The following is a 22738-nucleotide window of genomic DNA, read 5'->3' as shown; positions in this document are numbered from 1 at the left end:
TAAATTCTTGTTGTTGGCTGGCAGGCGCTCTGGGGAGCAGATCTGGAGTGTATCTATCTTTCTGCTGTTTTTTCTCTTGCTTTATGGAATTCTGGGTGTGCAGATGTTTGGAACATTCAACCACCACTGTGTAACCAATGACACACAGAAAGGGTAAATAACACTTCAATACTTTATACAGTATTTTTTTATGTTGCTTGACATTTGTCTTAATCTAACCAATCCAAGCTAAAGATACTATGGAAAAATGATGAGCGCTGGTCTATGCAATCATCATTATACTTGACTTGGATTTACACTGCTTTGGTAATGGCACAGCAATGGCATACAACGTTCAAAGATTTTAAATGAAACAAGCATGCACAGCGATATATTTTTGTACAGTGGTGAAAGAATATGTCGTTACAAAATGGGACAAAAAGGCAAGCTCACATACCACCATAATATTTATTCAATGACTTACTTTGTGTTCATGACCAATCGTAGAAATCTTTTCCGTCTAAATATTTCATTGGTGTTATGCTTCTACTTCTGCTTACATGGTTGATAAGGCTCACCTAAAAAATCCCATTCCAATAGAATAGAATAAAATAGAATACCTTTGTCATTGTACACATGTATACAACACAATTGGGAGCGCTTCTTCAATTGATGCTTATAAATCATATGAACAATAAATAGGGTACATAATAACTAAATAAGTAATACATAAATGAGAAATCATAGTTTCTCCTCACAGTAAAGCGTCATAATATTACATACACAGGCACTAAGATAATGGTCATAAAATTCTATGTTAAAAGACATATACCACATAGAGAAGTCTGCTAGTTAACCACCGTTTAGTGTTAATGATTTATATTCAACGTTACCTCTACACATGTTATTGTCGAATAATAATTATGTTGACCTGTGAAGCAAACTTGGAATTTGCTAGTTTACTAGATCGTGTAATAGGCTGACAAGCAGTAAGATAGGGACTATCAGAGCCAACCTATAACAACAACATTCGCTGACGTCATTGCATCATCCCTATGAACAAAAGTAGCTTTGCAACAAAAAAGAAAATAGCATAACAGTATAATGAAAATATTAACATTGTTTGAAATGTTGTTGTATTGGCTGTGAAATAAATGTTCTTGACAATATCACAATGTTCTTGACAAACAAATTCAGACTGTTCGAGTATACATCCCGGGTATTAATTTCAGATTTTCAGCTTCAGTTTTGAATTATAGTTTAAAATAAATCTTTATCGTACTGCAGTGGAGAAGCTCCAGGTTGTAGGGTTATATTTGTGAAATGGTTTGCTAAATATAGGGGTTCATACTGTAAATATGTCCCACAACTCAGTTGTCTTTGATGTTTTTATCCTAAAAACACATACTCGCTGGTAGTCGTGATTATCAGCCTCTTCTCCATAGTCATGGAACTGCCCAATACCCATTGAGCCTCATTATTCTGCACCACTGTTTAATTCAAATTGAAGCACAATTAATTACAGCATGATTAAAATGGCATTGCTCATAATGAGGATGTATGTACAACTCCGCGGAGATTTGGAATCAGGTAGGCGTAACGCTCTTCCACATATACTATATTGTATTTACCATTAGCAGCAATTGTTCAAATTAATTGTACGTCCTAGTCCTTTTGAATGAAGCTCATTCATTCTCCCCAGTTCCTCATCTATCTCCGTGTTTGTGCCGACGCACCCTCGGGAAACCTTGACCATTACGTGCAAGAGAGAAACCTCAGTTCTTTCTCACATTTACACCTTAGATACCAATGCGGCCACATAAAAGCAGCGTGTCTGATGCGATCCCCCTGTTTCCTATTGCCTAAATCCACTATGTGCTTTAAAATATGTCAGAGAGAACAGATGTGCCTTATCTGTAACTGCTGCATGTCCTTGACCCAAAGTCAAAAGCCCCACAGCTTTGCACACACATGAGATGTGATGGAAATTAGGAAGGAATATACCAGGGGCAGCGGGTATGAGATGAAAAGGGTGTCGGATTTGTTAACAATAGGAGGATCTTGTGGATGTCAGGATTTCGCCTGCTATTTGATTTCATATCATGAATTGCACACAAAGGTATTATTATTGCTTATTTAAAATATAAAAAACAGAAATGTCGGGTACAGTCCATCCTGGCCATCCTCCATCTAATCTATTTTTTTCCACAAAGGAAATAAAGGAAATTGAGTTAATCTTTTGCGGAGTCACTGTCGCTATCATAAAACCTTTATGGCTCGACAGTCTTCCTGAAAGAAGCTGTGCGTTGTCAACACAGTATAAAAATGAAATGTTATTATTGACGCAAGAAAAAAGTAAAACAATCTTTAATCTTCACTCTCATACTGAGTGGTCACATTTTTTTTTTCAACAAATATGATAAATACCAGTCATTCCTTTTCACAGATCTATAATCTTCCTACTCAATTTGACTCACTTCATTATTATTATTGACATCATATTTGATGTCTCCTTTGGGGGTTTATCTATTCCCTGTTTTTTTTTTTTCATCAAGAAAGTTAAATTCTTTGATAAGACACAATGTTATTATTATTTCTCCGTGTTTAATTAGCTTTATTTTGTTGCATTGTCATGCCTTTGGTTGCCCTTTGTGACGTTGCAAAATGTGAATCCCTGTTAGATTCCCCTCGCCCTTGAGATGAATGTCTGGACAGTCAAATTGAAGTAATTAATTTTCATTAGTTTCTCCTGAAATAACACCTGGAGCCCTATTTTAATGCCCAGTGCAAGTCTATCACAAAATGCGGGCTAACATGGTTCGAGTTCATTCTTTTTTCTTTTTTGTAATTTTGTTTTTGGATGTTTTTTTTTTTTTAATTTTTATATAGATATGTGCATTTAAAAATTGGTGTTAGCACCGTTGTGGGGGAGAGCATTTTCAATTTACTTTTGGGACAATGTTAGTTTGTATGTTCTTCCCGTGCCCACATGGGTTCGCTCCTGGCACACAGGCTTCCTCCCACATTTCAAAAACATGCCCCTTTCAAATTGTTTCAGCCGCCACTTTACTCAAGTTCTCAACATTTAAAAACTATGCTATTTCAGCAATCCTGACAGTTTTTTTGTTTGTCATCAGAGGGTAGGTTGGTTGGTGTAGAAAATTCTAACATCCCCGCATCCTATATCAGATACTATATGTTGTCAGTGTTCTTTTTTTCACTTTTGTATGAGAAGATTTCAGATGTCGTGTCACTGTGATTACAACCGACAACCAAATGCAATGGTTATTCGTGTTTTCATTTGATTAGCAATGTGACATGGAATAGCTTGGCAATCCCAGATACCCACTGCTCCCCCGATGGTGAGGGTTACCAGTGTCCACTGGGCTTTAAATGTATGGACCTGGAAGAACTGGGCCTCAGCAGGCAGGAACTTGGCTACAGTGGTTTCAATGAGCTGGGTAAAGTCTTGTCATAAGTCATTTCCAGAGGAAAAGAAAAGACTTGTCCTTGTAACCACCATATTCTTCTTTTGTTTTTTAGGAACAAGCATCTTTACTGTTTACGAGGCGGCTTCTCAGGAGGGTTGGGTGTTCCTCATGTACAGAGCAATTGACAGTTTCCCTCGTTGGCGTTCCTACTTCTATTTTATCACTCTCATTTTTTTTCTGGCATGGCTTGTGAAGGTTAGACCATTTGCTGATCTTTTTTTTCCGGTCGCCTGGAATTGAACCTTCTTTAGCTTTCGATCTTGCCGACCAATGGTGCTGTTTGTCCTTAAACAGAACGTCTTCATTGCTGTCATCATCGAGACCTTTGCTGAAATCAGAGTTCAATTTCAGCAGATGTGGGGGTCCAGGAGTAGCACGACATCCACAGCAACAACGCAGGTATTGTCATATTTTGGAAGTAATTTTACTTTTGCAATATTGACAACAGAGTAGTCTCCAACTGTACTATTTTTTTCTTCTCAAGAAATACAAAACCAGAATATTGTAATTAACCCGTTCCAATTGTTCGCTTAGGGACATTCAAGGTTTTACTGCTGAGCCTATTTACTGACATAATTGCTAACCAATACAGAACTACCTACTGGAGAATGTAAATCGTCTCCTCGTATTCTTGAACCAAATATGTTCATAATCCCTCTAAAATCATTGTACTTTAAAATCAAATCATACTCAAATCATATTGCACCCTATTTATTTAAAGATTGTATGAATTCTGTGTTTTATTTTAAATGGTGTATATTTAAATTCATTTCATTTATCTTTTTATTATTTGGATGGGGTGTCCTCATGCTGCAGATGTTCCACGAAGATGCTGCTGGGGGATGGCAGCTTGTTGCCGTGGACGTCAACAAACCACATGGACGAGCACCTGCCTGCCTTCAGGTGAATCCTCTAACACATTTTATTCGCGATCAGTGTTGCCGCTACTATAAGAATGTGTAAATTCCCCCTAAACGCACACTTGCAAATTTAAGACGGGCTTCGCTTTGTTGATAGAATGTCACTTGAACTTTAGAAGTGGGGAAAAGTATTTCTTTCTCATGGGTTTGCTATACTATCTGATCTTCTTCCTGTGCACCCTTTCTGACAATATTTTACTTTTTTATTGCATACGAATGACTGGATTCCTATGTTTTTTTCAGCCTGGGGCATTTAAAACCACCAATGAAAACATGTTTTACTGCATTCAGTTGTAACGTTTTGTTGCTCCCCCACTCAGTGCTTTGCTCAAACTATTTAAAGTAAAGAGTGAGAACTGACAAGTCACAACCATTTTTTTGTATCTTTTTCTGCAGACTTTTTTTTCACTTCTGCCTTGTGAAAAAGTTAAACAGATAATGTATTAATGGACTATAATATTTTATTTAAAATAAAACAGTACTTCTCAATAATATTTTGCAAAGCCCCCTCCTAGGAAAGAGAAATTATTTCGAAACCCCCCACTTGCCATGCCGACCATAATTTTGCATCCCTCCCACTTGCCATGCCGACCATAAATAAGATCATTATCTATAAAAAAAGTATAAGTATACCTTCAACTGTGTCCTTTTTAACATTAACAAGGAAACAGCACAAAAAATACTTTAAACAACTATTTATTAATGTTTTTTTTTTTTTTTACAGCATTTAAACAGGTTCAATGTTTGACTTAGCCAGTCGTGTCAAACATAAAGCCTGCAGGCTGTTTCTTGCTGGGTTTTATCCGCCCTGCAAGTTGATTTTATAAGGTAGAAAAATGAGTTGATTTTATAATAAATGAAAGACTTTTAAGTTTTATGATTATTAGTAATGTTAATTTTTTATGATTAATAGTGATGTTGTGCTTTTACTATTTTAGACAGTAAAAAAATTAAAATACATATGAAGTTGTTGTTTTAAAGTTATATAAATACATATCATGCTTTTATTTGTCTAGCCCACTTAGAAATAGATTTTCCACCATAAGGCTTGCAAGCTAAAATGAGGCTGACACCCCTGGTCTGAGCAGAAAAAAAAACAAGTGCCTGAAAAAAAAGATGCCAATTTTTATTTGATCACAGTTACACTTCACATGACAAAAATAAATCATCTTCCCTGTGTTGCTGTGATTGGCTCAATGTATTTGTTCTGATGTGTACACTAATATGCGGATATGCAGGCCAAAATTATTTTATTGCATTTATTTATTATATTTTTTATAATAAATATTTTTTATTATATTATTTTCAGACTTATATCCAACTGTGAGTTAACCTTATTGTGCATTCCTTACCTTAACATACTTCTTTACTTTGTCCTACAATTACCATAACTTTCGCATCTTACCTCATCTCCCGGTGCCTGCGCGGGTTCTCTCTGGGCACTCTGGCTTTATCCCACATTCCAACAACATGCACTCTATGTATGTTGGACACTCTAAACTGTCCTTAGGTGTGATTGGGTGCATGGATGGTTCTTCCTCCCTGTGTCAACTGTCCCTGAGGCAGCGACCCTAGTTAGGATAAGTGACTACAGAAGATGGATGGTTAAATCGTCAACTTCTATAGCCGTCAATGGCAGTGAATGAGTGCATTTTAATGATAACGTGCAATTTTTTTAGGACTCGTTTTGTGTAATAGAATTAAGAATCAATATCAACCAAGCATCAGTGAACTAAGCCTTGAGAAGTGACTGAAGTTTAAATGACATGTGGATTTGCACTGACGTTCCAATGACGTTGCCACAGCAATAAATGACTTTTAAATGACGTCTGCACAAGGCAGCATGCTGCTGTTAGACTTGTGGTCAGTGTGATCCAAACAGCGGTGCTTTTGAGATAAGCTAAACACAGCTTGCAGCTGGACCTCTGTTGATAGTGGCTTAGGGCAAAAGGCTGCTTCAAGCTGCGAGAGACTGCCGATAGACTTTGTGGCTATGACAGAGATGGTGAGCGTCAACACACAAATGGGTGAGGAAAGAATTTAAAAATAGAGGAATGTTGAGAAGAAATATAGCATGCAGAATATGCAGTGTGTCCCCTCCGGAGCACCATCACCACTTGGAGGGAGGATTTAGATAGGGATAACCAGAGGGATAAACACGGCTGACTTCCCTCTGAGCCTTCTGCTCCATTAAATGGATCACCCGCAGCAATGCGCTCTCAAGAGAATTTAGTGGGAAATCCTACAAAAAATTAAACTCCATATTCAAATGGTTGTGTTTTCAGCATCATTGCGCCTGTGCGGGCACCTTGTACATTCCCCTTGCAGCGTTGCACTTCAGAACAATGCAGAGAAATACTGAAAAACACTCAGCAAATGTAGTAGACATTCTGAGCGTGTTATACTCCAGTCAAATACTTGAGTTGAGCACAGAACGAAAGGAATAGTCTAGCTAGTTAGTTATCAATAAAATTATATTGGCCCCATATCCTGAAAATAATCCTAGTTTTATTTGCTTATTAATGCATTTCTATTAATTCCTTAACACCACCCTCACCCTGACCACCCGTCAAAGAGAAAATACACACCCGCCTTATTCGAAAAGATTTTCACGTTTTTCACGTTTCAATTTTTAGTTTTTAACTAAAAAATCTAGAAAACAGTCAAGTGGCAAAAATGTGTGTTTGGAACCACATGGCCGGACAAAGGTACAGATTTTATGGTAGGATTCTGTGTTATTGTGTGATCTCTTGACGCATCTTAAAACTTCGTAAACTCTAATGTACCCTTCAGCATCCTGCTGAGGATGTAGAGCTGGCCCACTGTTCCATGGCCATGACGAAAACCACACTGCGCCTTCTGAATCCAAGGTTTGACTTCCCAACAGACCATGCTCTGCAACAGAATAGACCTTACTTGTGAGGCACAAAGGTGTTGTTGCTTTATAGTTGGAACACATCTTCCGGTCCCCCTTCTTAAATAGGGAGACCACGACCTTAGTTTGCCAGTCCAGAGGCACTGTCCCAGATTTCCATGCAATGTAGTAGAGGCGTGTCAACCAGGACAGCCCTACAACATCCAGAGCCTTTACGAACTCAGGGTGGATCTCATCCACCTCAGGAGCCTTGACACCAAGGAGTCTTTTAACCACTAAAGTGAATTTGATCCCAGAGATAGGAAATTCCACCTCGGAGTTTCCAAACACTGTTTCCTCACAAAAAGACATGTGGGTGGAATTAAGGAGGTCTTCAAAGTATTCTGCCCGCTGGTCCACGGCATCTTGAGTTGATGTTAGGAGTGCAGCCTCTCCACTATTGTAGTAATTCCTTTTAGCCTCTGGTTGAGGCATCGGGCAGAGATAGTTGCAGTTGCAACAATCCGTGTTGCCGTAACAGTTTGGGGTTTAAGGCAGTTGGGTGGTCAGCCCAATGCGCCCGAGGCCTGGTCCCCACGCCCTGAAGTCTTAATAGACCTAAGGTGGGCTCCACCTCCCTCTCCACTTTACAGAGTGTTAATAGTGCAATGCTTCTCCCTCCCCAGACCCCTGTTGGTCGACCTTCACCTTGAGTGTCCTAAGTATGCGGCTGCAAATGTGATGACACAACCACAGAGTCGATCATCGAACTGCGGCCTATAGTTTACTGGTGCCAAGTGGGCATATGGACATCCTTATGTTTGAACATGGTGTTCGTTATGAAAAATCCGTGACAAGCACAGAACTCCAGTAACAGAACATTTCTCGGGTTCAGATCAGGGGGTCCATTCATCCCAATCATGCCCCTCTGGGTCTCACTGTCATTGTCCAAATGAACATTGTAGTCCCCCAGCAGAATGAGGGCATCCTCAGAGAGAGCACCCACCATTGACTCCAAAAAGAGTAAGTACTCTGACCTGACATTTGGTGTATAGGCAAAAAATGATGGTCAGGACCCATCCCCCCTCCCAAAGGCTGAGGGAGGCCTCCTTCTCGTTCACCGAAGTGAACCCCAACATACAGGCTCCAAGGTGCGAGTAATCAATATGCCCAGACCGGCTCTGCGCCTCTCATCATGAGCAACTCCAGAGTGGGATAGAGTCTAACCCTTCTCGAGCGGACTGGTGCTGGAGTCCAAGATGTGTGGAGAGGCGAGACTGATTGTATCTAGTTGGAAATTGCCCTTGCACACCAGCTCAGGTTTTTTCCACACCATAGAGATGAGATTCCATGTCCCAAGATCTTGCTTCTTTAGCCAGGAATCAGAGCACTAGGACCTTGACCACCAGCCAGAAATCTCCGCACCGAACCCCTTTGGCTCCTCCAACAGGCGGTGAGCCCATGGGAAGGGAGACCCTCATTGCCTATTTGGGGTGTGCCCGGCCAGACCCCATGGGTGCAGGTCTGGCTATCAGGCGCTTGCCGGCTAGCCCCTAGGTCCAGAGGGGGGCCCTGGTGATATGCGTCTGCACAAGAGAACAGGCGATCCAGATATATTATTCTTAGCTCCTAGGGTCACTGGGACATGCAAATCCCTCCACCAAGGTAAAGTGATGGCTCATGGGCAAGGGGACGTATACTTACTTATAGTACGTAATCATGGTCATGGGACGGGCTTAGACTGGAGGCAGTCAGTTGGCTTACGTTAGTTGCTGCTCATGTTAGCCGAGGTTGTTACTGCATTATTTTCAATAAAAGAAGCAAGAAAACTGAACCGGCGTCTGTCTCTATCCTCTTTCATACAGAAGAATAATAGATAGAAAGTAGATTTCAAGAAGGAATCGATTCTTGTAGCAGAGCAGGTTAGTGACGTGACGCTTTCACAAGGCTTTCAGCTGACGGCCCTCACATGCGACTTCAAATGGAGCCTGTAGCCGACCAAACAGGAAAACAAGGCGGTAGGGTTTATTCATTTATTCATTTATTCAACAGTACTCTCCCTTGCACCCTCACATGCTCCTCCCTATGATCAGAGACCCACTCACTCACTCACTCACTCACTCACTCACTCACTCACTCACTCACTCACTCACTCACAAATACAATAGATAATTTACAGAGAAGATTTTTATTCTGTTTTGCTATACTTTTTACATAGTCACCAAACTGTCCTACACACGATAACATAGAATATGCCAGAATTTGCTCTTTAAATTAAGGGTGCGTCATACATATTGGTGCGTCCTATATTTGGGGAATTACAGTACTCAAAATAAAACATGTTCATCAAACTGTCTATTTGAATCATCGAAAAAGATTATTGTTGATGACTGCTTCTGATGTAAAATTAAGAACTAAAATACAAGTACCAGTCTGACTATTGCAGCTTTTGCAATTTTTGATAAATGAGGGAAAGCTACTCTTCTCTGAGACCTGACATTTAACTAAACAGCTAAACACGCTGTCTGTCGCTAAGCTTTGTCACCCGTAACTGAAAGAAGTGAAGCGTGCTGAACGGACAGGTAGTCTTGGAGGTCCAGACTGCCCTACCATCCGCATGGATGTGCAGGGGAAGCCAGTCGTGAGCTTGTGTTCTGCTCTGCCTATTTCCAGAGTAATTGGTCTTCAAATGATAAGAATGTCTCCACGTCTTACCCACACCAACACCTGAACCCACCAGACTATTAAAAAACCTGAATTTACACAGGAAGACCTCTGTTCCACTTGTAGACATTGCTCATCCTATTTGGTAATGTGTATGTGATTGTACGCTCGTGTAGTTTGGAGGGAAGGAGCAGTTAGTGATAATATGCAATTGATTGACCACCTGCTCTTTTTGGATGGAGCGGGAAGTCCTCTCTTGAGGGGTGACATTGCCAAACATCCACTAGCTATCACAGTCTCAATGTGTTTATCTTCTAATCTCAGTTGTTTGCCAAGAAAGACCGTGAATATTTATAAACTTGTATGCGCACACAAACCTCACTTTTGAAAATTATTAAAACCTCAATGTTTGCACATGATCTGTTCCAGGATGCAAATAAGATCAATACCATTTTCTTGATTGAAAAAGCATGCATTGAGCTTGTCAGTGTAAAACAGACCATCCTGGAGACACCATTAAAGGTCAGGAACCACAAGATCAATTTAAAGTTCATCAGTAAAAATCTTAATTATCTTCCAACTGACTGAATGACACAGCAATCTTCAAAATCAGGGAGTCTCAAACTTTATGGAGTCAGGGACCCCTTTTAGAAAGCAACACATCAATTTTGACAACAAGAATATTTGTTATTTTACAGCTACACTGAAATTTAGAAAATAAAAATTGCAACATGCACGTCTCCTTTGACCAAACTGGGTCAATTCCTTCCAAAAAATTTGCTGCCAATTATTCAGTCAAAAACAGTATGGTAAAATCAAATGCCGCATTAGCGTTGCTGACTTTTTCGCCCCGTTAGCAAGCAATTGTAGACACGAAACGCAAATTTAAAACTGATTCCGTTTTAAAAATGTTTGAAAATAGTTGAATTGATTGCTTTATTGAAGTCATGAATACGTTCACAGTTTAATTTAAAATAATTTTTAACAAAAATATTTAGTTTTTGATTAATAATCCACTGTTCTGTCCATTCTAGATGTTACAGTGGCTTCCATCCAGGTAGAGAGACAGCGAACTGCAAATGAGTGTAATTCTTCTTTAATTTACTTGTGTCAGTAGCACTGCTCTGACTCATTTATATTGTCAAACTGTACTTGCGTAGACAAATTGCGTAGATTAAAGCAATCATAAATCTGAATTACAAATGATATTTCTTTCAATACGAAATGTTAAATAAATGCAAACAAGTATGATTTTTACTGCAAAACATTTGCACGCTGTCCTTCCCCACCACAAAATATCAACATCGGCCAGAAGCGCCGCCAAAAAACAAAGACTAAGCCAAACAAGGCACACATTTGTAACTATTAAACAATGAACTAAATCACCCAAAATACCCAAAATTATTTCACCGACCCCCTGCAGTCAGGCCACGGACCCTCAGGGATCTGCAGACCCCACTTTGAGAACCACTGTTCTAAATGATCTGATGATGATTGTGGAATTCTTGTTGAATTCCCTTTTTAACAATATCTGTTCTTTGAAGATAGACCCAGTAGTTTCTGATATATAAGAGTTCAAAAGAGGGCAACCCCATATCTTTTGGTGAAAATATAAAAGAATTCGGTGGCCAATTGCTTCCAAACGCCTTCTCCAATTTATTTCATTCAAAACAATATTTGCTTGGGTTGAATTTTAATATTTTAGCCGTTATTTGACATGGAATAACCTGCTAGGGAAAGAAGAAAAAATTGAGTCCTTTGCAGAGTTATGCTGTTCTTATCACAAGACTTTCAGGAATTTTATTTCAGGATCAAATACGCATTTCTGAAAAAAAAAATCATTATCATATGCACTGGTATGTACTGGACATACTAAATTGTCCTTAGTGTGATTGGGCGCGTGAATGGTTGTTTGTCTCTGTGTACCCTGCGATTGGCTGGCAGCCAGTTCAGGGTGTCCCCCGCCTACTGACCGAAGCTAACTGAGATAGGCGCCAGGGAGCCTGCTGTCCTTGTGAGGATAAGCGGCTATACAAAATGGATGGATGGATGTACAGTATATAGTGATTGTAAACCTTGCAAAGTCTGAAATATTAGTGTTTGTTTTAAAAGCAATAGCCCACTTTAACAAGAATGAGCTAAATTAAAATACGCTTTCAAGACTCACCTTGAAATGACTGTTCATGATATTACCCTGTCAATAATCATCACCAAGGTGAGGATTTTCTCGTGCAACAAGAGAGGTGATTGCTTTTATTATGACTTTATTTTGACTTATTATGACCAGACTACCGTGTATGCCACATGACCAGGTGCTGAGTAAAGTAGCCTTCATGACATTATTGAGAAAATAAAAATAAAATAGAGAAAGAAGAAATGAATCCCAGTGTGATCAGGAGTGAACATGAGTTAAAAAACAAAAAACAAAAACACAGAACGTATCGGTAGATTGGTGGATTTGCTTTAAGATGGGACACAAAAGACACCGGAAATGAATAAGAAGTGACACACAGTCAAGTGTTTGTGAATATGAATGAGAACATTTATTCGGTCTGTACGGTCATCAGCCAAGGCACACTGTATATTTGCACAAGCATGAAAAGCCAGACAGGAAAAGGAGGCAGAGGTGGCAAAGCACAACGGATATTATTAAGACCCTCAAGGTCGGGCTGTTGTTGTTTGCTACTGCTTTGATGGATTGCCAACCTACTAAAGGTTTTACATACTCCACAGTCCTAAATGTCAGTCAAATTTCATTCCATGTTATTCACAGCCTTCAGCCAAATTTAAATAAACAATTCAAGAGCTGTATTAAAAATACATGAATACATTAATAGATAATACAAAATACAAAAATACATGATCTTTTTCATTGTTTGGAACGACATACTAGGGGAATTAACACTGTTGAATAAAATACAGAAACATGGAAGGTGGCACAACTTAATAATAATGCCAGTGTAAAAATGCATAGTGTATACATGTTTAGCAAATACTAATTATTATAATTACAACATTGGGCAATGAGACTGGGCAGTATGTAGAGATTGAAAGTGAGCTGTAACAATCAACACTGGCAATGTATCTTGTGATATGTAATAAGCAATAGTCAATAGGCCTTTACAGAACCTGTCAAACTCATTTCTGCCTTGGGCCATATCATAGTCATGGCTATGACTGTGAACTTTTATATACCTTATATGTACAAAAGTTGAGGAATGGGCAGGAATAAAGTCCTAAAGGCCAGTAAAAACGGTTAGTTAAAAAATTATTACATTCATTTTAAATGAAAGATACAAAGGAAAAATGCTTGCATTGTCTCAATGTTTTTAAAAATGTATACAGTTTGCAATTTTGTTATTATAGCAAGCAGCATAGTGTTGATAATATTTAACGTAACACTTTGCCTTCGCAACAACATACAATAATGTAGTGGACCGTATCTTGTTCCCAGGCTTTGAGTTATATTGAGCCTATATTAAAATCATTAGCGTATGTAGAAAACATTATTACGGTAACGACAATGTTCTGCTATGCTGCATTCTTGTCAAAAGTATGCTGCGTGAAAATTGAGTGGCAATTAAAGTACATTTTTTAGTTCTTGTAGCTACCAAAAGTTTTCTTCTAACGTTCAGTTAAACGCTATGCACTTAATTTTATATTAAGATTGAACTTAAGAACGTTCGAAGGGTAGTTGCCATATCCGTCGATTGCAAGTGTCCACAATACATAAGTACAGTCGTAAATTTCTCTCGTTGTTCACTAAGATGTATTCAAATACGCATCTTTAATAAAAATGCTATTCAATTAAGACCTCACAACGACATTCTTAAAGGGATAATGTGTAAGATTTAGATAGTTTTTCATTACGAACAGCAGGAGGTGCTGCAGGTGCAGCATTTACCATTGTCTGTAGCTATAACAAACTGGCCGCGTCCGGAGAAGGCCATGTAATATCATTTAATAACTAGACGTATGATAATATTTAAAACATACTGGTGGTCATTAAGAACAAATTCATTTGAATGTTTTGGAAATTTACAATCCTTTAATTTATTGCATTTTAATAAATAACGGTCAAAATCTTACACACTGTCCCTTTGACATTATTTTCGGAAAAGGCAGCATTTCTTATGCAGCTCTTACACTCAATCTTTTCACACTGTGGAGGTGTACTTAATTGAGCTTCTGAGCGTAGGTGAGTGAAGCTATAAATCAGTTGAAGTTCAAAGAAAAGTGGCGCAGGTTTTTGTGAGCTGTCGTCTGGTGGCTTCATGTTACACGTGTCACACTTGTCTCCAGTTGAGGCGGAAAAGAGCATTTGTTCTTTTTGGCAATGTGAGTGAACAGACGGAGCAGTAGGAAGAAGCAATCAGTCTGTATAAGCCTGCCTCTATGGTCAAAGCCGCGGGAAATGTTCCAGGTATCACATATAAATCCTCTAGATGATTACATTATTAACAGTAAATTACATCGGGACATGCTTCATGAACACAACTCTGTTGTGTTGTTGGATTCCAGTTTATGTCACACTGAGAAGATGGCCGATGCAACAGTGAATTAACAAAGCATAACTTCAGTGATGAGCAATCAACAAGCACCCAGCTGTTTTGTATTTCCAATGACGAACCAGTCGAAGACAATTCGTTGTGTGCGTTTGGTTGGCTTGCTTGCGTGTCATGTTGGAGCAGTATTTGGACCCAGAAGCAGACAGGATATGGATCTGGAAAAGAACAAAGTACGAATACACAAAAATCCCAAGTAACCACAGCAGGCATCGGAAACTAGACCTGCAAAACTCAACTCTGAAAACTAGACTGGAAAAACTCGACTAAAAGAAACTAGAATGACATGACTTGACTTGGCAACTTCAGAGCTTGCCATTCTGACCATGTGTTACTGAGAACCTAGAGCTCAAATAGTGCCAAACATCTACCCTACATGACATAATAAATCAAACTAAAGGACCATAGCAACGGCATGGCAATTGATATCAAGAAACAAACCACAAACCACCCAAACAAATAACAACAGTAAATACACGACCAAAATGATGAATTCATAAAACTAACAAAAGTGACAAACAGCGTGGAAATATTACAATACTATATACAGTGGGCCCCCGTGTTACGAACGTAATCCGTTTACCGGCTAGGCTCTTAACTCGAATTCTTCGTATGACGGGCAATCCAAACCAGGGAGTGACTATCTTGTCTCATGGTTTATAGATTTAGATTTATTTTGACACCTCAAGACCATAGCATCTAGAAAATAATACTTTAAAAGGAATGGACACTTGTCTCTGAATGTTCTGAATTTCAGATCGTTTATTTTGTCGCTTTATCATCAGATACATTGTCAAGTGATTTGCACTGCATTTCACCAATTTACGCAAGTAAATAAAGGGGGAAAGCAGGGACAACAAAAAAAAAAAAGGTTGACCATTAACTGTATGTGCAGACACCTAGCCTCCTTAATAAAGGTTGGTATTGCAGATTGCTCTCCAGAGGGGACTTTCATGTTGTGGTGGTGTGGTGATTCTCCAAAGCTGACATAACCATATGGTTCAGTGGTAGAGTCGTCGTCTCCCCACTGAGAGGTTGTGGGTTTGATTCCCGACCATTATGACCATGGTGAAGTGTTCTTAAAAAAGACACTGAACCCCCAGTTGCTCCTTATAATGTGTCATCAGTGTAAAGCGCTTTGAGCACTTAAGGTAATATAAGTGTGAGTCCATTGACTGCAGAATACGGCCAGAGTCAGTACTTTGAGAAAATCAAGTGTTATATGCGCTGACCAGCCCCTTTCTGTTCTCTGTCAGTTCTCCTCCATGTCCTCTTTGGCTACCTTTACACACACACACACACACCCACACACACATTTCAGCCAAAGACCCATGGGAGGGAGTGTCTGGCTCCTGGAAATGTCAAACTGTTTTGTCACGTCCAATCTCAGTCAGCCTAACCTCTGTGTGAATCTTTTTTCTTGTCGAAAAAAAAAAAAAAAACATGGTGACATTTGTGACAATACTGTAAATGGTACTTTTTCCAAGGTAATGGCCATGAAGTGCTAGTGATCAGATCTATCATAAGATAACATGATAACATCTGAAGGCAAAGATACACCAATCGGATTCTGGCCAAATGTGATGACGCCTACTCCCTGTGGTGTTGGCCTGACCATCTGCACATCACGTTGAATAAATGACGAAAATACACTGCAACAATGCTGACTACAGTAATTAAGTACCTGCTCCACCTGGGTAATAAGTAATACCCCTGCATATCATAAGTGACAGTAGTCATTATTCCTCATTGTTAGAAAAAACCCAATCAAAAAGCTCTTAATGAGGATGGGATATAAAAACTTAAGAAATGTATATCGCTATTGTTTTTGCTTACGATGACCTTCCGCACAAAGAAAACCCTTAGAATTTTGACATATCCTACTAGCTATGTAGGTCCAGTACCATCTCCATGTCTTCACGTTGCTTCTTTCACTTTGATGACATAACCTTACGGTAATCTCATACGATACTCGTGTCTATTTTACTGCATAGTTACATCTAGGCAGACATTTTCCATCGAAATGTGGAGGGTGACGATGTGTGTTCGACACTTCCTGTTCTAGCTAATAGCCAAACAAAGTGATAAAATGTCGCGACAGTACGGCACCAATACAACATACCGAATCTGCCGAACGCACCCTTTGGTGACCTGCCAATAGCTCAGATGCAACGATGGTGTATTCATAATTAATCAGATGTTGCATAGCATAGCAACGCCTGAACTCTTCACAACCTCTGACATGGGATTGGTGTATCCCAGCCCTGAAAGCCCAGACTTTTGGGATCGTCTTTTGATTACTACACGCCAAACACAGTTGGGTTAAAAACAACCCAGTTGTTGGTTAAAAAAAGGACAAGTTGACCCAATATTCTGGGTTGATGGGTCATTGTTGTGAATGCCGTAACTTCAAAAAATGGGTTGTTTTGGACAACCCAAAAAGATCAGTCAAATTGACCTAAATATAGAGTTTGGTCCTTTTTTTTTTTTTTTTTTTACCAATAATTGCATTATTTATAACACAGCTGTTTAGAGTGCAAAGTTGTTATACTGCAAGTATTTCACAAAACCACCAAAGACTTAATCTGATAGATGCAGTACCAGAAACATGAATTTATTTTTTCATTGCATTCTCTGTATACATTCAAATTAAAAGTGATTAATTTTGTTCTGAACATTTTGTACAAAATATTATACAAAGTCTTTGTACACCCGTGGTGTGAGATTCAACAGTTTAAATTTTCTTTTTTTTTTTAATACAGTGGGCGAGATTAAGTTTACAAGATTAAGACGTTCTGCGGTTGGGTTTGTAAGGCGAATTCGCCGTATGGCGGGCAATCCAAACCTATGTTAAATAGCTAATGCATTTAAAACCCCAGGTAAAAACATCAAAATTGTATAAACATTTTAAAGATTGGTATCAAAATAGTATAGGTGCTATGTATATATAATATACATGCATAAAATAACCGTATTTTTCGGACTATATGCTGCAACTTTTTCCTCATGATTTGAGCCCTGCGGCTTATAACATCAGTCAGCCTAACCTCTGCAGCCCGGTTTATTTGTTGTTTTTTATTTTATTTTATTTTTTGCTAGCTACCAGCAAGCAAATGTGTTTATCTGTTTGAGGTAGTTATGGAACATCTAATAAATAGAACTGAAAAGATGTGAATCAATGGCTGTGCTCAAAACGAGTTTTAAAAATATATTATTTAACAAAATATGTCTAAATTGAATAATGTATGTATGTAATACAATGTAACAAACGTATACAATTTTGGGTAAATTTGTGACGTGTGAATTTTATATACAGTACACAGTATATATGATTTTATTCATGTAATTATGATTGTATATATGAATTATGTGCAAGATGTTTTTATATTAACTAAAATAATCCATCAAACAAAGAGATAAAAAAAAAAAGATGCTATTGAAGTATTGATTTTGATTTTGAACTGCAATTTAACTAACAGTATTCTCTTAGTGTTGAAAATATCCATCCAACCATCTCTATAAATATGTTGGGACTAAACGTGCAGGCATGTTCAGTTTGTTAAAGACAATTACAAACAAATTAAATAACCAAAAAATAAAAAAATAAAAAATATATATATATATATATATATATATATATATATATATATATATATATATATATATATATATATATATATATATATATATATATATATATATAATATAATATAATATATAAACGTCCATGTACAATCTTTTTGCGGAAATATCTCATGTTATTACTTGCGTCTTATAGTCAGTGCGGCTTATCCATGACAAAAATAATTTTTTGCTCATATTTTTCTGCTGCGGCTTATATGGTGTGGTTTATGGTCCAGAGAATACGGTAAATAACATCATGAACAAAAAAATATATATATAATGGATTTATTTACCTTTTAGCGATTTATGGCCATATTCCGTTGCGTAGCCTTCTTTGTATTGCTTGATTATCTCCAGATTCATTTCCGTATAAATCATCTTCTTACTTCTCTCTGTAACATCGCTAGCACTCTTGGGACCCATGGCTAACCCATTCAAGTTTGAATTAAGCAGTAAAATGCACAATAAATACGTTATTTTAAGCACTCAGATGAGATCCCGTCTTTAGCATGCTGCCATTTTCACCGTGACGCTGACCAATAGCAGACAAGCATTGTAGTGACGTAAGCGGTGACGCATTTATAGACGTATTAGTGCAGACACATCCAACATGGCGGTCACACACGCACACGAACCACCATGTTGGATGTGTCACAAGGCCAAAGAAATGGTGTGAAGAGGGGACAAAAAAAACGTTGCGGTCCACATCGTAAATTGAACAAACCGTAAGGCAGGGACGTCGTAGACTGGGGGTCCACTGTATTTCATTTTTAAATATTTTTATTATTTTTCAATATTTTTATTATTATTATTATTATTTATATTTTTTAATGATTTTTGTTTTGTTTTTTTTTCGGTGGGGGTTGGCACCCCTTGTTTTTCATTGGAAACATTTAATGGCGGAACATCCACCTTCAAGCTTTTTGGGGGCCCAACAATAGAGGTATAATTCTATGTCCGCTTTTAGACTCAGGCACAGAAAACCTTCATTATCACCCATCTGCTCAAAATATAGTTAAAAAGAATAGTTCATTAAAACAAAATAAAATTGATCAGCTTTTGTCATCAACCACTGCAGTGTTTCAAAGTAAAAATATGTGCTTTGAACTTTGGTTCTGGCAGGTAGGACTCTGGGGTTACTTTCTTTTTCCACCGTGTCATTAAACATGTAATTTTGGTGGGTGGCACTCCTTAAATGTTTATGCATGGATGATATTATGTTAAAAAAATAAAATCTAAATTGAAACTGGAAATGAAAGGTTGTCAATAAATCAATGTTTGTGCTGCGTAGGTGGATTGGTGGCACTCATTCCATTCTCCAAACATCTCAATTTCCTCTCATCTTTCAGTGGTTTCAAGCTTTCCGTATTTTTGTAGGGTGAGCCATTCCGCCCACTCTCAAGCTGTTCCCCTCTCTTGCCACACACATTCAGTCCATCCAAGGTCGTGATCACATCTGTTAAATTGTTTCAAAACCAAGACATAGACCGTTTCGCCCTTTTGTCGAAACAAGTGTTGAGTGTGTTTATTCGTGTATGTGCGTGCATGTGCGTGTTCCCTCCATCACTTTTTATTTGTGTCCCGATTGTTTCCATCTTGTGATGTTGTTGTAGGCGTTCAATTCCACGGCACGTCCCATGAGAAATAACACACAGTGATTGCACCTTTCTCCTCTTGTTTCCGTCAGTGTGAATACACACTGATTTTGTTGTCTGGTTGGATCTTGTGCTGAGAAAAGCCTCCTGATTGCTTTGAGTTTTCTTCCAATCTGGTTTTTCCTTTTTTTTCTATACACGCCAAAGCATATGGATAACATATGGGTCTTGTATTAAAAAAAATTATTATTGCTATTGTTTCTCTGAATTGCATGAAAACCAAAACTTGAACTTCAATGGGATGGAAAATGACAGTGTTTTATTTCACACTTCTTTTTTCCCACAGCAACTGATGCGCTCGTCTGTGTTCCACATGTTCATATTAAGTATGGTGGCCGTTGATGTGATCGTTGCTGCAAGCAATTATTACAAAGGCGAGAATCATCGCAGGCACTATGATGAGTTTTACTTGGCGGAGGTAAGATGTTCTTATTTTTCAGTTTCTAATGTTTTCTATTGTAGTTTTTGCAATTTTAACTATTCATGATATGATTATTGTATATCTATGAGTACAAGTCAAGTTTTTTTTTTTTTTTTCCCCTCATTTTCAACCCTAATATAAGGTGGACCAACGTATAACCGCATAACTCAAAACAGACCATTTTTTCCCACATAAATGTATTAGAATAACATTAATTTGAATGCAAAATAAAAGCACATGAAGATTTTACTTGGCAGAGGTAAGATGTTTTTATTTTTCTGTTTTTAACGTTTTCTATTTTAGTTTTTACAATTTGAACTATTCATGTTATACGTTGATGATACACTGTTGTATATAAAACATAAATATAGACTTGATGTCCTGCGTGGTAATTAATCTGAATTTGAATGGTGTTTGATATTTTATTATATTTGTGTATAGTCACTCTTTTGTAAAATGGAACCCACGTGCAACGCAATGGTCAACCACTGATTTGTTTGTATTTTATTTCAGTTTTTCATTTTCCCTATCGCAGTTAATCAGCAAAAAAACATACTTTCATATTCATGAAAACCCTAATAACATAGTAATATTCTTAATTCTTTCAGTGCCATCAATTTTCCCAAAAAGTACAAAAGTGTGCCAAGTGCTTGTAGAGCATGTTGAATGATGTTTGAGAAGACCTATAAAATACTGTCTTTAATGAATAATTATCCACGAAACGTGCCAAATAAGACAATTTACTGAAAGAACAAAATGAATTGTCATCAAAATATCCATAGTGTCACCTTGCGAACATATCAGGACCAAGACTAGAAAACAGATCCGCAGCAGGTCACAGTATCTTACAGGACAAAATGGTGGTGGTAAAGGACAAAATGGCCGCTGTCTGAGATGGATTCAAACATTGATTTTTTTCATTCTCATGTCAGAAAGGAAATCTAAAACTGAATATTGTGTTCGGATGAGTAAGGGCACATACTGTAGCACATATCACAAAGAAAATGTTTGACTTCTTTGACTAAATGGTGCTGCAACACAGGTTGACAAACCATACAGCAGTACTCAAAGGCATAGAGTCTTGTATTCATAACATATTTAATAGCTGAGTACTATTCTTTCCATACTGAGAAGCAAAGCTAATATGGTGCACTTCCAATATAGGGTATTTTGAAACCAGAATTTAATTTTATAATGTCACCTTATGGGTGCTTTAAAAAAAAAAGGCTGAAAGGGATTAATGGCATTTCTATTTATTGTAACTTCCGATTGATCCCCCTAAAAAAATAAACCCAATATTAAATAAACAATAATAAAAACGTAAAAAAAAATCACATTACCTTATATTGTAACGTCTGTATTATTTCTAGGTGGCCTTTACAGTTCTGTTTGACCTGGAAGCTCTTCTTAAGATATGGTGTCTGGGCTTCACCGGCTACTTCAGCTCTTCCCTGCACAAGTTTGAATTGCTGCTAGTGGTGGGAACCACCCTGCACATCTACCCAGATCTCTACCATTCCCAGTTCACCTATTTTCAGGTTTGATTTTATGATCACATACTTGAATATCTTCTAATGCTATGGTTCTCAACCTTTTTCAACCTTTTGTGAAATTTATTGTTAGCCAAGTACCCTTTAACTAATTCAATGCCAGGGACGACTTTTCAGTTTTGTTTTGTTTTTTCCAGACATTCAATCCCAGATACTTTAGTATCAATTTAATAATTAAGTATTTGGAAATTAACATCCTTAATGTACTTAAGTAGCGATTCAATACTTACGTATCTGGAAAAAAAAAGTGAAAATACATCAGTGGCATTAAACCTTAGAACCTTTTAAACTTCATTTGTATTGGCCCACAAAAAAAGAAAAAAAAACCAACATAAAGTGTCCTCTTTTGGATCATAGAAGAGATCTGTTAACAAAAAGAAATAACTTAATTATTAATACATTTTGTCCACAAAAAAAAATCATCAAGATAAAGTGTCTGACACATTCTAAATGGTAAATGTACTTTCACTTTTCACTTTTTTCTTTCTACCTTGGGTACTCAAAGCGCTACATTAGATATCTGTTCACAAAATAAATCGTTAATTTAATCACAACTAAATATTTGTCCACAATAAAAAAAAAATCAAGTAAAATGCTCTCCAAAAATTAATTATAAATAAATATTTGTGCACGGAAAAATATTAAGGATTACATTAGGTATCTGTTGACGAAAATAAATCATTAACTTGACAGGTAGCGAGAGGTGGCACGTGACAAGTTGGGTCAAACCATTCTAGTATGGGTGAGAATCAGAGTTTTTGAAATAATGGAACTCAATAACCTACTGACATAAAATTTGTTTTATGAACATTTTTCCTTATTTTCCCTAAACATTTGATAAATTCAATAATAATTTTCAAAAGATTTTTTATCATGTTTGTTTTCTTTAAAATCTTGAGTACCCCCTGGAGTTCCTTCAAGTACCCCCAGGGGTATCCCTACCCCCATTTGAGAACCACTGTTCGAATGGGCTAGCATGTTTAAAAAGTTCTTAAGGATATTTTGCTATCAAGCC

At 37.6% G+C, this 22738-nt stretch overlaps 1 protein-coding gene across 3 annotated transcripts in view; it reads left to right on the top strand.

Annotated features, from left to right (window-relative positions):
• The window catches only part of LOC148424030 (sodium leak channel NALCN), a 78937-nt gene that overhangs the window by 8495 nt on the left and 47704 nt on the right, over window positions 1-22738 (top strand). For all 3 annotated transcript variants that reach the window (XR_015865674.1, XM_088415489.1, XM_088415488.1), the window contains 7 exons: window positions 25-153; window positions 3289-3440; window positions 3523-3665; window positions 3765-3869; window positions 4287-4373; window positions 20039-20170; window positions 21544-21711. Coding sequence is in view for 2 of the 3 variants with exons in the window: in XM_088415489.1 (XP_088271615.1) it covers window positions 25-153; window positions 3289-3440; window positions 3523-3665; window positions 3765-3869; window positions 4287-4373; window positions 20039-20170; window positions 21544-21711 (916 nt within the window). In the remaining variant the exon portion in view is untranslated. The remainder of the gene's footprint in view (window positions 1-24; window positions 154-3288; window positions 3441-3522; window positions 3666-3764; window positions 3870-4286; window positions 4374-20038; window positions 20171-21543; window positions 21712-22738) is intronic.

The sequence above is a fragment of the Hippichthys cyanospilos genome, chromosome 5, assembly GCF_059441005.1.
Source record: "Hippichthys cyanospilos isolate Australia breed blue-spotted pipefish chromosome 5, RoL_Hcya_1.0, whole genome shotgun sequence".
In the NCBI taxonomy this organism is placed as follows: domain Eukaryota; kingdom Metazoa; phylum Chordata; class Actinopteri; order Syngnathiformes; family Syngnathidae; genus Hippichthys; species Hippichthys cyanospilos.
This window is presented reverse-complemented; position numbering and strand designations above follow the sequence as displayed.